Source organism: Cynocephalus volans, chromosome 14 (assembly GCF_027409185.1).
Source record: "Cynocephalus volans isolate mCynVol1 chromosome 14, mCynVol1.pri, whole genome shotgun sequence".
NCBI classification, from domain to species: domain Eukaryota; kingdom Metazoa; phylum Chordata; class Mammalia; order Dermoptera; family Cynocephalidae; genus Cynocephalus; species Cynocephalus volans.
In genome coordinates this window covers 30,847,980-30,865,757 of record NC_084473.1, presented here as the reverse complement: position 1 = coordinate 30,865,757, position 17,778 = coordinate 30,847,980, and the positions used below count along the sequence as shown (strand labels likewise).

General features: G+C 34.3%; 1 protein-coding gene across 3 annotated transcripts in view; it reads right to left on the bottom strand.

The window, feature by feature from the left end:
* BIRC6 (baculoviral IAP repeat containing 6) overlaps positions 1–17,778 on the bottom strand; it is a 244,234-nt gene that overhangs the window by 71,304 nt on the left and 155,152 nt on the right. For all 3 annotated transcript variants that reach the window (XM_063078978.1, XM_063078979.1, XM_063078980.1), the window contains exons 62-63: positions 3,529–3,829; positions 1,151–1,368 (exon numbers count right to left, since the gene is read on the bottom strand). In XM_063078978.1, coding sequence (XP_062935048.1) covers positions 1,151–1,368; positions 3,529–3,829 — 519 coding nt within the window. The remainder of the gene's footprint in view (positions 1–1,150; positions 1,369–3,528; positions 3,830–17,778) is intronic.

The following is a 17,778-nucleotide window of genomic DNA, read 5'->3' as shown; positions in this document are numbered from 1 at the left end:
ATACATACATACATACATATATATATATTATACTGTTATGCTTTTGGATCTATTATCCACTTAGAACTAATTTTTGCATACAGAGCACAGTAGGATTTAAAGATTGAGTTTGTCCCAAATGGATATCAAATTGACCCACCATCGTTTATTGATAAGACTATACTTACTTCATAATGTTGCAGAGTCACATCATATTATCAGATGACCATACATACATGAGTTTGATTCTCTGTTGTTTGCAAGGCTTCTTTCTATCCTTGTATTAGTACCATAGCTTAAGAATTCACTTTGATACAAGGTAGTATGTCTGCTAGATATGTTGTTGTTCTTTGAAACTGCCTCAGCTATTCTTAACTCTTTGCATTTCTATATAAATTTTACAATCAGCCTGTCAATGTCCTCCAAAACGAACTTGGAACGGCATCAAACTTAAGGATTGATTTGTGAAGAAACAACATTATTATTGCACTGCTGTATTTATAACCCATGGGAGATAAACATGGGTAGACATTAAAGTCAGAATTGTTTTTTGAAAAAATTTCATGTTTTATGAAGAGATCTTACACATTTTTTTTCAGATTTATTCATAGATTTTTTTCTATTTTTGATTCTATTCTAAAAGATATCTTTAAAAAGCTCTTTTTATGTTTGCTGCTGGCTGACTTTTATATACTGACCCCATTTATTATATCCCCATTAAACTCACTTATGCCATTAACTATTTTTGCATCTTTCAATAAACATAATCAAATCATATGGAAATGAGGAGAGATTTCGTTCGTTCTTGGTTTTTTTTGTCTTACTGCACTGGCTAGAACCTCTCATTTAATAGTATTATTCTCTAAAGTTCAATACAGGAAAGGAAAAAGGATCATAGTATAAATTCAGAATATATTAGTAAATGGGAAAGCTTATCAAACTCAAATCTTTTTGGTTTTTTAAATACATGGGTTAATGTATGGTTTTCTGAAGGAGCCCAATAGAGAAAACAATTAATTTACAGTTTCTTTTTAAAATATCCTTTGTTTTAGATATAAAAAAAAGGAACACCCAAGTCTCTGAAATATTAATTACTTCAGAAAAAAACTTTGTTCTGTACTCCATGAATTAAATTTTGTTTTTCATTCTGAAGAATTAAAATTGAACCTACCTCTGCTTGATTGAGGCTAGAGTTTGGAACTCGTGGGGCATGGTGGCTCAGAGCAGAGAGACAGACAAGAATGAGGTGTAGTGCTCCAATTTCCAATGCCATTCTCCTTAAAAGCACACCATCATCAGTTGTCAAAGGTGTAGTGCTAAACAAACTACGAAGGACATGGAAAGGAAGGGTTGGAAGCACATTGGCTGATGGAGATTGCAGAATATGACCTAGATTGAAAAGAGGACTCAAAATTAAAAATATTTAATAACACAATAAGGAACTACATACTGGGTCATAAATTAATAATGTCAACATAATATAAAATCATATCACTAAATTTATTATAAAACAACCCAAATACCACAGAATATCTTAAAATTTAATCACAAATAGTGTCAGAAAAAACTCTGTAAGACACAGTATGTATAAACTCCAACAGAAAGTTTACATATATAAAGAAAATGAGAGTTAATAGCTATAAATTATATCAAAATTATTGCAAACTAGAATTTAAACTAAAACCTAAACACTAAAAAAGAAGCATTAAAAGTTTCTTACAATAGTGACAAAGTAACTGCTTGGTTTGGAAGAAGTTTCAACCATGAACAGATAATAAATGAGTAAAACTATTTTCTTATTTTTTTTTTTGTAATATAGTTTTCTATTATATTCTAGCCAGAAAGAGTGTTAGATGCAAAAAGAAAAAATTGCTTCATAAATGGTGGATGCAAAAACTATTGCAGAAAAATATATAAATACGCTTTTTAATAAACATTCATTGTATGTTCACTGAAAATAGTCTGAGATGGCATAAAGACAATTCTTTTTCCTTTTCTGTTCAGGATTACACCTACTGTCTTACAATAGAGTATTAAAATACAATGGTTCTTTAGCCACTTAAAATAAAAAATCAGATCAAGTAACTGGTAATTCCAGATCTACTAAAATAAAGTATACACAATTTATATATGAAACCAAACAACCAAGACTATTTAATATGAAGAAATTAATAACAATTATTACAAAAACATTTAAAATGTCACCATTTATAAAGGATTCCATAAATATGAAAATACAAAACCAAAAGCTATTTGATAGCTTCAGAATTTCAAGATCCACAAATAAACTCATGTACTGTTATCAGATTAAATATATTTTGTGGTATAGGGTTTAACAGAGTATTCTTTCTATTTTTTTTTTTTTTGTCTTTTTCGTGACCAGCGCTCAGCCAGTGAGTGCACCGGCCATTCCTATATAGGATCCGAACCCGCGGCGGGAGTGTCGCCACGCTCCCAGCGCCGCACTCTCCCGAGTGCGCCACGGGCTCGGCCCATTCTTTCTAAATGGCATGTGAAAGAAATCAATCCTAACCAAAAGCATGTGATTTTAAGATAAGAAAATATTAATTTACTTATTAATATTTATAGAATGATCATTGAGTGAACAATTAGGGATAACCCAAATGAAAATCTACTTGGTAGGCTACCCTGTGATTTTTCTTTCTTTCTTTCCTTCCATTAAATAACAATACCAACCCAATAGAAACAATCACCACAGCTCTCTCTTATTATTCTATATTATTATGTGTTATTATATTATCTTATTTTCCTAGTTCTGTATTCTTTAATGTAAATATTGCTACCAGAATCACTTTCTTAAAAAAACTATTCTCATCACACCACTACTTGGCTTAACACATTTTAATAAATCTTCATTGCTACTCAAAATAAAATCTAAAGTTCTTAATAAGCCTGTCCATCTGTTACCAATATCTGTCTTTAAAATGAGTTCTCTGTGCTGCCTTTTATTCCCTTTCATCAGCTAACCTATCCCCTCTCAAATATTCTGAGCCTTCAAACACTGCTCAAATTATTCCTTCTCTCTGAAATAACTCATCTCAGCCTAAATCTAATCTATCCTCCAAGCCCCACTAAAAACTACTATGCCATTTCATTCACATCACTAGGCAATCTCAAAGAAATAATCTGTAATCTGTGAGCCTTCCCTAATACTGTAATCAAGTGTGCTCAAAGCTATTTATAACTTGCTAAGTCTATGTTTATGTACATTCCTCATTGCTATTGCTAAAGGACATTAGCTACTTGAAGGCAGATCTAAATACATGCTTCATGTTTAAATCCCTCCAATAATGCCTAGCAGTTTTGTAAGCACTCATTAAATACTTTTTGAATGAATACAGAAATGAAAATGAAGATCCTTTAGGATTTATTATGTTTAATACTAGAACTGAGCCATCACCAACAAATCACCTCATAGCTTATCTATGAAAGAAATATATGATGAATAATAGGCAATGATCTGGATAACTTGACACAACCTACTTATGTACGTACTGATAAATTTAATTAATACTATTGAACACTTACTTCCTTCTCCATCATCTGTCACTCCCAATACCAACCGAAGAAGGCACTGGGCATGTTTTCTCTCTTTCAGGAGCACTTCAGCATATCCCGGAAGACGAAGAAATAATCCAAAAGCAGCCAAAGAATGGGCAGGTATGGGAGACATGGTCTGTACTGCTGACTTGATAGGTGGAGGTTCAGCTGCGATGGTTTCTGGTGCTTCATAAACTAATTCCCCTGACTGTTCAATGGTCACCCATTCAAACTGATCACTATCCTTTGGCTTTTCCTGAGTGGTAGATGTTACAACAGGAGCACTCACCTAAATAAAAAAAAAGTGTTTGTTCGGCTATTTGTATGTTTCAAGATCAGGTTCAAATTAAAGACTTGACTTCAAATGATCTCTTTAAAATATAAGAATATAGAGATTAATAAAGGGACTTGCTTTTAAAAAACATGATTCCAAATATCAGGAAGCATATGACATCATGAGTATGATGGTGTCTGCCAAGTGTCTCTACATTAAAGTTATTATTTTCCCCTTCGTAGTTAGTTAAATATCTGTAGACAGATTGAGGCTCTGTAAATATCTCGTTTCTCACCAAATTTTGATACAATAGCATTAGCATTTTTATAATTCTTGCCTGAAATAATAATTACTACAGTGGTTACCAAAGGATGACTTTCTGATCCTATCATTTTTTTTCTACACTTATTAGCTGGCACTGAACTGTAAGGAAAAACTCCCATCTTCTTCACCTATTTATTCATTTGTTAGTTTTTTATCAGCATAGATTCTAATTTTATTCTACAGGTTACATTCTGTTACTATCACTGTTTATTTTGTCACCTAAGTAGAACTGGATTTAGTCACTAGAACCCACTTAGAGCAGGATCCTGCATCCTTTTAACGTGTCCCCTTGTCCCCATCTTTCTTTGAGCATTTCCTTACTTTCTAGCACAGCTAGACATTGTAGGCTCACCTTGTACATTCTTTTCCCCAAACCTAGAATTTCTACACGGAGCCCTGATTTATTCTAGTGGAGAATTGTATTTAGAAAGGAAGATACGGGAGATAGGTATGCACACATCACTAGGGAGAGTCTGCTTCCATGCCCTATCAGGAAATGTATCTAGGAAATACATGTATATACACATATGTGTGAGTGCATATACAGACAAAATTTCTAGCATGTACTCTTCAAAAATGACAAGGCCGTGAAAGATAAGTCCTAAAGAATATCAGTAGGACAACTAGAAAAACTGAATAATATCTGCTGTTTATACTACCACATCAACGTCAACTTCTAATTTTGACAGTTGTACTATGGTTATATAAAAAAAGGTCCTTACACTTAGGAGTAAAGGAGCATCATGTCTATAATTTAATCTTAATAATGCAAAGAAATATTCCAATTCTGAGCATGGTTCCCATAGAAGATTTTCATACAAAATGGAAAGTTTCTATTTCTCTTGGTTGGCCATGAATAACATACTTTACTAAATACTAATTAGAAGTTCCACACTCAAACATACAATTTAATGAATGGTAAGCTAACCACAGATCTCTCTCACCATTCATTTAAAAATGGCCCCACAGAGTCTCATATTAGTCTACTGAAGCAAGACATTTAAGAGTCATTCCTAAGGAAACATATATATGTAGAATCCACACCTACACTAGATACACGTATGTACTGAATAAAACAGTTGCTATTTTGATGCCAGCCTGGTCTGACCACTGAGTTTTAGACAAATATGAGACATTATGAAATAGCCCAGAGGAACTTTTCACTTCGGAGTTAAACCTATTCTGATAATCTTATTCAGGTTAACTTTTAAAGTATTTTTATTTATTTATTTATTTTTTTTAAAAGACGGCCGGTAAGGGGATCTTAACCCTTGACTTGGTGTTGTCAGCACCACGCTCTCCGAAGTGAGCTAACCAGCCATCCCAATATAGGGATCTGATCCTATGGCCTTGGTGTTATCAGCACCACAATCTCCCAAGTGAGCCATGGGCCAGCCCTTTAAAGTACTTTTATATTTGTTATTTTATGCTTCACAAAAAGAAAGTTTAGCAGAAAAGTGCCTATACAATACAGAAATAGTACTTTATTATATACATATCATTCAATTTTGTTAAAGATTATTTCTAACAATGCCATAAAATAAATACATTGAAAGTAAAAAGAAAGCAAATACAAAAAGATCTTGATTTATAACATGAACATTCTTTAACAAGATGAAATGTGAAAGACACTCAAACTCATGAAATTCAAAAATAAAACCACTATCACTGGCAAAAATGTTTGTCATAATAAGACATATACACAATTCTTCACAACAACTTTTTTCATTATAGCCAATAATTGGAAATAATCAAAATGCTAGTCATGCCAGCCAAGAGTACTGTACCCAGCAAGGCTATCTTTCAGAAATGAGGGAGAAATCATGTGTTTCCCAGACAAACAAAAACTTCAGGAGTTCACCACCAAATAACGAGCCCTAGAAGAAATCCTCAAGGGAGTCCTCCATCTAGAATCCGAAAAATGATAATTATTACCATGAATACACAAGAAAAAAACCACTGGTAGAACAAAAATGCAAACGAGAAAGAGAAAGAAACTATATCTTACCATGTCAAAAAATATTTTGAAACTAATGAAAATAAAGACACCATAACAAAACCTGTGGGATACAACAAAAGCAGTACTAAGAGGGAAGTTTACTGCAAAAACACACACATCAAAAGAACAGAAAGATTTCAAATAACCTAACACAACACTTCAAAGAACTACAAAAACAAGAACAATCCAATCCCAAGATTAGTAGACAGAAAGAAATAATTAAGATCAGAGCAAAAGAAAATGAAGTAAAGGCCCAAAAAAGATATAAAAGATTAATGAAACAAAAAGTTGTTTTTTTGAGAAGATAAACAAAATAGACAAACCATTAGCTAGGCTAACTAAAATAAGAAAGAAGACCCAAAAAACAAAAATCAGAAATGAAAAAGGAGACATTATATCTGATATGATAGAAATACAAATAATCATTAGAGGATTTTATAAACAACTATATGCCAACAAATTTGAAAACCTGGAGGAAATGGTTAGTTTTCTGAACATATATAAATCACCAAGACTGAATGAAGAAGACATAGAAAACTTCAACAGAAAAATAACAAGCAATGAGATTGAAGCAACAATCAGCAGTCTCCTGACAAAGAAAAGTCCAGGAATGGATGGCTTTACTCCTGAATTCTACCAAACCTTTAAAGAGGAATTAATACCAATTCTCTTCAAACTATTCCAAAAAACTGAAACAAAGGCCATTCTCCCAAACTCATTCTACAAGGCCAGCATCACCCTGATACCAAAACCAGATAAAGATACAACAAAGAAAACTACAGGCCAATACCTCCGATGAACACAGATACAAAAATCCTCAACAAAATATTAGTAAACAGAATATAGCAACACATCAAAAAAAATTATACACCATGACCAAGTGTGATTTATCCCAGGGAAGCAAGGATGGTTCAACATATGCAAGTCAATAAATGTGATATACCATATCAACAAAACCAGGGACAAAAACCATATGATTATCTCAATAGATGCAGAAAAAGCATTTGACAGAATTCAACATCTCTTCACGATAAAGACTCTCAGCAAATTAGGTATAGAAGAAAAGTACTTCAATACAATAAAAGCCACATATAACAAACCCACCCATCAATACCATCCTTAAGCTTTTCCCTGAAGAACAGGAACAAGACACAATGCCCACTCTTACCACTTCTATTTATCACAGTACTGGAAGTACTAGCCAGCACAGTCAGGACAAAGAAACAAAGGGCATCCTACATGCAGAAAAACCTAAAGACTCTACAAAAAAACTCTTACAGCTGATACATGATTTCAGTAAAGTTGCAGGATACAAAATCAAAATGTGAAAATCAGTAGCATTTTTATACTTCAATAACAACTAGCAGAAAAAGAAATCAAGAAAGCAAACCCATTTACAATAGTCACCAAAAAAATAAAATACCTAGAAATAAATTTAACCAAGGAGTGAAAGATCTTTACTGTAAGAACTACACAACACTGCTGAAAGAAATTACAGGACACAAAAAGATGAAAAGACATTCCATGCTCTTGGATTGTAAGAACTAGCACTGTGAAAATGTCCATACTACCCAAAGCAATCTATGGATTCAATGCAATCCCCACCAAAATACTAATGACATTCTTCACAGAAAGAGAAAAACAATCTTAACATTCATATGGAACAACAAAGGACCCTGAATAGCCAAAACAATTCTGAGCAAAACAAACACACACACACACACAAAGCTGGAGGCATAACACTACCTTACTTCAAATTATACAACAAATCTGTAATAATCAAAACAACATGGTACTGGCATACAAACAAACACTCAGACTAAAGGAACAGAATAGAGAAGCCAGAAATCAACCCACATACTTACAGCCAACCGATCTTTGACAAAGGCAACAAGAACATATATTGGCGAAAAGACTACCTAATCAATAAATGGTGTTGGGAAAACTGGACATCCATATGTAGAAGAATGAAATTCAACCTGTACCTCTTGCCATATACTAAAACCAACTCAAAATGGATTAAAGACTTAAATATAACACCTCAAAGTAGAAAACTCCTAAAAGAAAACATAGGGAAACTCTTCAGGAAGTAGGACTGGGCAATGACTTCATGAATAAGACCCCCAAAGCAGAGGCAAGAAAAGGAAAAATAAACAAATAGGATTGTATCAAACTAAAAAGCTTCTGCAAAGTAAAAGAAATAATTAACAGAGGGAAAAGACAATCTACAGAATCAGAGAAAATATTTGCTAACTATGCATACAACAAGGGGTTGATATCAAGAATACACAAGAAACTCAAACAACTTAACAGTAAAAACACAAGTAATCCAATTAAAAAATGGGCAAAGGAGCTGAACAGACATTTCTCAAAGGAAGATACACAAATGGCCTATGGACACATGAAAAAATCCTTGACATCATTAACCATCTGGGAAATGCTAATCAAAATCCACAGTAAGATATCTCACCCCAGTCAGACTGGCTATTACCAAAAAGACAGAGAATAACAAATGCTAGCAAGGATGCAGAGAAAGCAGAACCCTCCTACACTGTTGGTGGGACTGTAAATTAGTGTAGCCATAATGGAAAACAGTATGGAGGTTCCTCAAACAACTACAGATAGAACTGTCATATGATCCAGCAATCCAACTGTTGGATGTATACCCAAAGGAATGGAAATCATCACATTGAAGAGATAATTATACTCCCATGTTTACTGCAGCTCTATTTGCAATAGCCAAGAGTTGGACCCAACGTAAACATGCATGGATGGACAACTGAAAAAGGAAAATGTGGTATATGTACACAATGGAATACTACCCTGCCATTGAAAAGAATGAAATTCTGCCATTTGCAGCAACATGGACAAACTTAGAGAAAATATGCACAGAGAGCCAGGCACAGAGAGAGAAATATCGCATGTCCTCAGTCATAAATGGTAGCTAAAATAAGGAAAGAAAGAAAGAAAGAATCATCAATCACAGTAATTCACTGAACTTACAAAAGGAGGAACAGAACTAAGGCAACCAGAGGTGGGAAAGGGGGAGGAGGAGAGATTAGTGCAAAATTGGTAAAGGGCCACAAAAAATGATTGTGTTGTGTAATGTTGAATATACTGATTATCTTGATTTGAGCATCACATATTGCACACAGATACTGATATTCAACTCTGTTCCCCACAGATATGTAAAATTAATTATGTTTCAACAAAAAACAATAAAAAATGGTAGTCAACATTAAGACTGATAAATATACTATGGTATAGTTATATAATACAGTATATTAGAACAGTATAAATGAGTGTAGTACAGGTTCAGGCATTAACAAAGATTAATTTCAGGACAGTGGTTCAACAAAAGAAGAAAATTGTAGAAGAATATAAAATGATATTTATATAAATGTCAAAGGTATGATTATTCAAACTACTTTTTTAGGGTATTAGTATAAAGATGGATTTGTTTAATTTTTTAAACCATTTATGTATACATTATATTATATATACCTATATGTATTAATTCACATTTTAAAAAGCCAAAATTAAAAAGGTATGAAAAAATGTACTTTTGCTCAATTAATAACATATATATTTCTGATACACTAGGATAAAACAGTTCAATTTCCCAACGAAAAAACTCTATCAAGAACCTGTTCACACTGAATAATGACTGAAACACAAATAATAGAAGAAAATTATTCTAAATTCAATGAAAGAATGTGATTTATGTCATAGGCTTTTAGGAATTATGATATTCCAGCCATTTGATGTCTGTTCTTTAATTCTGATACTCATATATGCTACTATTACATATGATCGAAAAGACAGGATATTTTCTCAAATAGTCAAATGCTCTAGAGTAATGACAAAAATGGGCTTTAGTTTGAACTGGAGAAACATGGGATTAATGTGATTTCAAAATGATAGCCGTGGTCGTTAAGAACTAAAACTAAAAAATGCATATGTCTGTATGGGTCCAAGAAGAAATCAAGCAGGAAATCAAAAAATTTATTGAAACTAATGAAAACAATGATACATCATACCAAAACCTATGGGATACTGCAAAAGCAGTATTGAGGGGGAAATTTATTGCATTAAACGCTCACTTCAGAAGAATGGAAAGATGGCAAGTGAACAACCTAACACTTCACCTTAAAGAACAAGAAAAACAAGAACAATCCAAACCTAAAGTTAGCAGACAGAAAGAAATCATTAAGATCAGAGCAGAAGTGAATGAAATTGAAAACCAAAAAACAATTCAAAAGATCAACGAATCAAAAAGTTGGTTTTTTGAAAAGATAAATAAAATTGACAAACCATTAGTATGGCTAACTAGAGGAAGAAGAGAGAAGACTCAAATAACAAAAATTAGAAATGAAAAAGGCGATATTACAACCGATTCATCTGAAATACAAGTAATCATTCGAGACTACTATAAACAACTATACGCCAACAAATTTGAAAATCTGGAGGAAATGGATAAATTTCTGGACACACACAAGCTCCCAAAACTGAACCATGAAGACATAGAAAATTTGAACAGACCAACAACAATAAAGGAGATTGAAGCTGTTATCAGAAGGCTCCCAACAAAGAAAAGCCCAGGACCAGATGGATTCACAGCAGAATTTTACCAAACATTCAAAGAGGAACTGACACCGATTCTTTACAAACTATTCCAAAAGATTGAAACGGACGCAAATCTCCCAAACTCATTCTATGAAGCAAACATCATCCTGATACCAACACCAGGTAAAGATATAACCAAAAAAGAAGACTACAGGCCGATATCCTTGATGAATATAGATGCAAAAGTCCTCACTAAAATACTAGCAAACAGAATACAGCAACACATACAAAAAATTATTCATCACGATCAAGTGGGATTCATCCCAGGGATGCAAGGTTGGTTCAACATACGCAAATCAATAAATGTGATACACCATATTAATAAACTCAAACACAAGGACCATATGATCATCTCTATAGATGCTGAAAAAGCATTTGATAAAGTTCAGCACTCATTCATGACAAAGACCCTCTATAAGTTAGGTATAGAGGGAAAGTATCTCAACATAATTAAAGCCATATATGACAAACCCACTGCCAATATCATCCTGAATGGGGAAAAGCTGAAAGCTTTTCCTTTAAGAACAGGAACTAGACAAGGATGCCCACTCTCACCACTCCTATTCAACATAGTGTTGGAAGTACTAGCCAGAGCAATCAGAGAAGAGAAGGAAACAAAGGGCATCCAGATTGGAAAAGCTGAAGTCAAACTGTCCCTGTTTACAGATGACATGATCCTATATATCGAACAGCCTAAAACCTCTACAAAAAAACTGCTGGAATTGATAAATGATTTCAGCACAGTAGCAGGATACAAAATCAACACACAGAAATCAGTAGCATTTCTTTTCTCCAATAGTCAACATGCAGAACGAGAAATCAAGAAAGCCTGCCCATTTACAATAGCCACCAAAAAAATAAAATACTTAGGAATTGAGTTAACCAAGGAGGTGAAAAATCTCTATAATGAGAACTACAAACCACTGCTGAGAGAAATTAGAGAGGATACAAGAAGATGGAAAGATATCCCATGCTCTTGGATTGGAAGAATCAACATAGTGAAAATGTCCATACTACCCAAAGTGATATACAAATTCAATGCAATCCCCATCAAAATTCCAAAGACATTTTTCTCAGAAATGGAAAAAACTATCCAGTCATTTATATGGAACAATAAAAGACCACGCATAGCCAAAGCAATGCTGAGCAAAAAAAAATAAAGCTGGAGGCATAACACTACCTGACTTTAAGCTATACTACAAAGCTATGATAACCAAAACAGTATGGTACTGGCATAAAAACAGACACACTGATCAATGGAATAGAATAGAGAATCCAGAAATCAACCCACACACTTACTGCCATCTGATCTTTGACAAAGGCACCAAGCCTATTCACTGGGGAAGGGACTGCCTCTTCAGCAAATGGTGCTGGGATAACTGGATATCCATATGCAGGAGAATGAAACTAGATCCATACCTCTCACCATATACTAAAATCAACTCAAAATGGATTAAGGATTTAAATATCCACCCTGAAACAATAAAACTTCTTAAAGAAAACATAGGAGAAACACTTCAGGAAATAGGACTGGACACAGACTTCATGAGTACAACCCCAAAAGCACGGGCAACCAAAGGAAAAATAAACAAATGGGATTATATCAAACTAAAAAGCTTCTGCACAGCAAAAGAAACAATTAACAGAGTTAAAAGACAACCAACAGAGTGGGAGAAAATATTTGCAAAATATACATCTGACAAAGGATTAATATCCAGAATATAGAAGGAACTCAAACAACTTTACAAGAAGAAAACAAGCAACCCAATTAAAAAATGGGCAAAAGAGCTAAGTAGGTATGTCTCTACGGAAGATATACAAATGGCCAACAGACATATGAAAAAATGCTCAACATCACTCAGCATCTGGGAAATGCAAATCAAAACCACACTGAGATACCATCTAACCCCAGTTAGGATGGCTAAAATCCAAAAGACCCTGAACGATAAATGCTGGCGAGGTTGCGGAGAAAAAGGAACTCTCATACATTGTTGGTGGGACTGCAAAATGGTGCAGCATCTATGGAAAATGGTATGGAGGTTCCTCAAACAACTGCAGATAGATCTACCATACGACCCAGCTATCCCACTGTTGGGAATATACCCAGAGGAATGGAAATCATCAAGTCGAAGGTATACCTGTTCCTCAATGTTCATCGCAGCACTCTTTACAATAGCCAAGAGTTGGAACCAGCCCAAATGTCCATCATCAGATGAGTGGATACGGAAAATGTGGTACATCTACACAATGGAATACTACTCAGCTATAAAAACGAATGAAATACTGCCATTTGCAACAACATGGATGGACCTCGAGAGAATTATATTAAGTGAAACAAGTCAGGCACAGAAAGAGAAATACCACATGTTCTCACTTATTGGTGGGAGCTAAAAATTAATATATAAATTCACACACACACACACACACACACACACACACACACACACACACACACACACACACACACAAACCGGGGGGGGGGGAGAAGATACAACAACCACAATTACTTGAAGTTGATACGACAAGATAACAGAAAGGACATTGTTGGGGGTAGGGGGGAGGGAGAAGGGAGGGAGGTTTTGGTGATGGGGAGCAATAATCAGCCACAATGTATATTGACAAAATAAAATTTTTTTAAAAATGCGTATGTCTGATTATAATTCTGTATATGTGTACACACATACATACACATACACTTGTGCTAGTTTTGGTAAGTTGTATTTTTCAAGAAATTTATCTTTTATATCTAAGTTGTCAAGTTTGCTGACATAAAGTTGGTTATAATAGTGCCTTATTATTATTGTACTCTGTACAAACTATAATAATGTGTTTCCTATCATTTGTGATACGGCTATTTATGTGGTTTTACTTTTTGCTTTAAGTTTTGATAGGGGTCTATCAATTTTATTGAAATTTTCAAAGAAGAAAATGTTTGGCTTTCTTGCTTTTCTTTGTGTTTTTGTTTTGCATTTAATTGATTCTGGCTCTTAACTTTTAATTGTTCCTTCTTATTTTGGGTTAATTTATCCTTTTTCTAGCTTCTTAGGGTAAAAGCTTTTATCACTGATATTGAAACTATTCTTTAATTATAAGCATTTAATGTTATAAAATTTCTCTGTACACTGCTGTAGCTACATTCCACATTGTTTTCATTATCATTTTGAAATATATCGTAATATCTTTAGTGTTATCTTCTTCCATCCACATATTATTTCGAACGGCACTGCTTGGTTTAACAATATTTGAGGTTTTCTAGATATCTTATTGCAACTGATTTCTAATTTAATTCTGTCATGGTCAGAGAATATATTTGGTTTGATTTCAATGCTTTTGAATTTACTGAGACTTGTCTTATAGCCCAGCATATCGTATACCTTGGTGAGAATTCTACATATATTTGAAAACAAAGTGTATCCTGTAGTTGGTAAATGCTGTGTTCTATAAATGTCAGCTAGGTTCATATAGAAGTTTTGTTTCCCCCCCCACAACTTCTACATACTTACTTATGTTGGTTTCAATTACTGAGAGATAAATGTTATAATCTATAACTGAGTTGTAGATCTGCCTAATTCTTCCTTCAGTTCTATCAATTTCTGCTTCATGTACTTTGAGACATTATTAAATGTACACACATTTAAGATAGTTATGACTTCTTACAAATTAATCCTTTCATAGTGATTTAATAACCCTCTTTATTTCTTACACATCTTGTCTATATGTCTACTTTGTGTTAAATATTAGAATAGGCACATCAGTTTTCCTACACTTTCAAGTGCATCTATTTTTGCAAACAGCATATACTTGGGCTTGGCTTTTTTATCCATTCTGAAAATTTTTTACTTTTTAAATGGAGTATTTAGTATACTTACATTTAATATATAGATATTGTAGCATTTAATAGAGTCTTCACAGATTCATCATAATTATTTCAAAATATTTGTCTGCTAATGACAATTCTCACATATCAGTTGCACTGACTGATTCTACTGTGGACTCTGGGTCACATTTCCTCATTTCTTTGCATGGCTAGTAATTTATTATTTACTGCACATTGTTGATGTTGTATTAACTTTTGATTCTAGAATCTTCCATGGAGTGTGTTTAGTTTTGCTTTAGCAAATAGTTAAATTACTGGTGGATCACCCTGAACTTATAAAGGCTTTTTAATTTATTAGGAGAGATTATTTTGGTTTTGCCCTTAGTTCTCAAGAGAATCCTTTATTACTGGGATATAGTCTTTACTCTTAATATGTACCCATTTGGAATTCCAAAGGAAAACACAAGATTTTTATCTCTAACTCAGCAGGACCAAAACAGCAAATTCTGTCTTCTCTGATAGAGAGAAGCTGAAATCTCTGCACAGCTCCTTCAGACTTCCAGCTCTTGAATGCCCTCAAAACTCCTATGTACACATAACTCTGGAGCCAGCTAAGGATGTGCAGGAATTTATGAACAAAATCTGGACCTTCCCATCTGTGGCTCCCTCTTTTCTAAATTCCCCCCTATTCAATTTCCAGTGGGTATGGAAGAATCAAACTCCGGCCAATAGAACTGCAGCTTATGCTTGATTTCTACCCATCCCACCCCACAGAGACTGGGGAGTGCTCTCAGGAGAGAAGCTGTATAGACACTAATATCACCCAATGTGATTCTATTCTTCCCATGTTTAAATCCTCTCCAATTTCTACCTACTTCCAGTCACTCTCCAAAGCCTTTAAATAATTGTTTCTAATATATTTTGCCTAGAGTTTATAATTATAAATACAAGAGAGTAAATCCCATACCTGTTATTCTGCCAATACTGATTTGCTGGGGGGTTGGGAGTAGGGGAGTGTTATGAGGAATTGTAGCAAATTTTCTTCACTAGTTATAAAATTCTAGGATGGCAGATTTTGTTTTGTTCTAGCATTTTAAAAATGTAATTCCCTGGCTTCCATGGTTTCTGCTGAAAGGTCAGTTGTCAGTGTTATTGTTGCCATTTTGAAAATAATAGGACACTTCTTTCTCCACTGGTGTCAAGATTTTCTCATTGTCTTTGTCTGCAGGCACTTCTAACATGATGTTTCCAGGCATGAACACCCTGCTTGGGGTTTACAGAGCTTCTTGAATTTTGGACTGAGGTTTTAATTTTACAATGGCTTGGGAAACTTTCTGTGATGTGGATAGGCTGAGAATTTCCCAAATTGTCAACTGTTGGTTGCTGCTTGTTTAACAGTCCTTCTCTCAACTTACCTCTTTCCTCTCACACTTTACTATATGCAGCAAGAAGAAAATAGGTTGTACCTTCACCATTTTGCTTGGAAATCTCAGCTAAATATCCAAGTTCATCACTTACAAGTGCTGCTTTCCACATTTAGGACACAAATGAGCTAGGGTTTTGCCACCATATGACAAAGATTCCTTTTCCTCCAGTTTCCGATAACATGTTCCTCGTTTCCTTCTAAGCCTCATTACTAGCACTTTCAACAAGCATTATCTACAAAGTCTGCTTATCTCTATTGTGAACCTCACTTCCTTCTAAGCCCTAACTGGCAGAGGCTTCACCAGCATTATTTCTACTAACAATCTGGTTAAGGCAATATAGGATTTTATTTTATTTTTTTTAATCATGCTACTCAAATTTCTCCCACACTCTGCCAAGTACCCAATTCCAAAGTCACTTACACATTTTTTGCACCTGACTTCCAGGTACCAATCAATATACTAAACCATACTGAATACTGAATTAGAAAAATCATTTTCATTGAGCAATGATAATCTTGAGAATGTTGGGGTCTTCTCTGCTTCAAAGTTTTGTTTGTTTGTTTTCACAGAACTGCATACACTAAGATGCTTCAAACTTTTGACTAATTACATCATTATTTTTTCCAGTAAAAAATTAAATTTTACTCACATCTTTCTGTGCCAATCACCTTATAACATGGTTATATCATCTTAAAATCAAAATATCAAACTTTTTAAATAACCATTTACTGAATACCTATTGTTGCAGGTTGAATTTTATCCCCCCAAAAGATATGCTCAAGTCATAACCACCAGTACCCATGAACGTATTTGGAAACAGGATCTTTGCAGATGTAATCAGGTTAAGATGAGGTCATACTGCTTTGGGGGACCCTAAATCCAATGACTGGTGTCTTTATAAGGAGAGGGAGATAAAGACACACACAGATATACATAGGGATGAAGATGTAGGCAGACATTGGAGTGATGCAGCTACAAACCAATGAATACCAAGAACTACAGGGCAAGCACCAGAAGCTGGGAAGAGGCAAAGAAGGATTATTCCTTGGAGCCTTCTGAGGGAGCATGACCCTGCTGACACCTTAATTTCAGACTTACAGCTCCCTAACTGTAGAGAATAAATTTCTGTAGTTTTAAGCCACCCAGTTTGTGCCACTTTGTTACAAAAGCTCTAGGACACTAATATAGACATGTATACAAGCATACTAAGTTGGTGCAGAGAGTAATCCCCCTATTTCATTCAAACATGAAGTGCTTCATATTCCCATCTCTCCACACACCACATTCCCCCACCATTAATAAAAGAAGAAAAGAGCATGCAAAGCACATACATCAGTAACAGCAACATTAATGGACATGTGAACGGGTTAAATTAAAATGTCTTTTAAACTACCTAAAATGGAAAAGGCACCCAAAACAGGAACAAAAGTTAAACAGAAAGACATATTCAGTAGCAGTATACACTTTTACTCTCCCATGTCCAATAATACCCATAATAAATATCACACCTAAATAAGCAGAGAAATGAGAATACTAGTGTCACAACCATGAAACTAGAACAAATGCTACAGTGTGACGAGTTTGTGCTTAGTCTTCAATGTTACTTCAGTACCAAGCAACTTCTCATCAAACTCTCTACAGGAAGACCTTTGAAAGATTTATACAATGCTCAGATTGTAAAGGTAAGGGTACTTCTAAAAGGTTAATGCATGTAAGTTCAAAAAAACAAAGCATAATACCAAGGTCAAGGATTTGATCCATGTATCAGCCA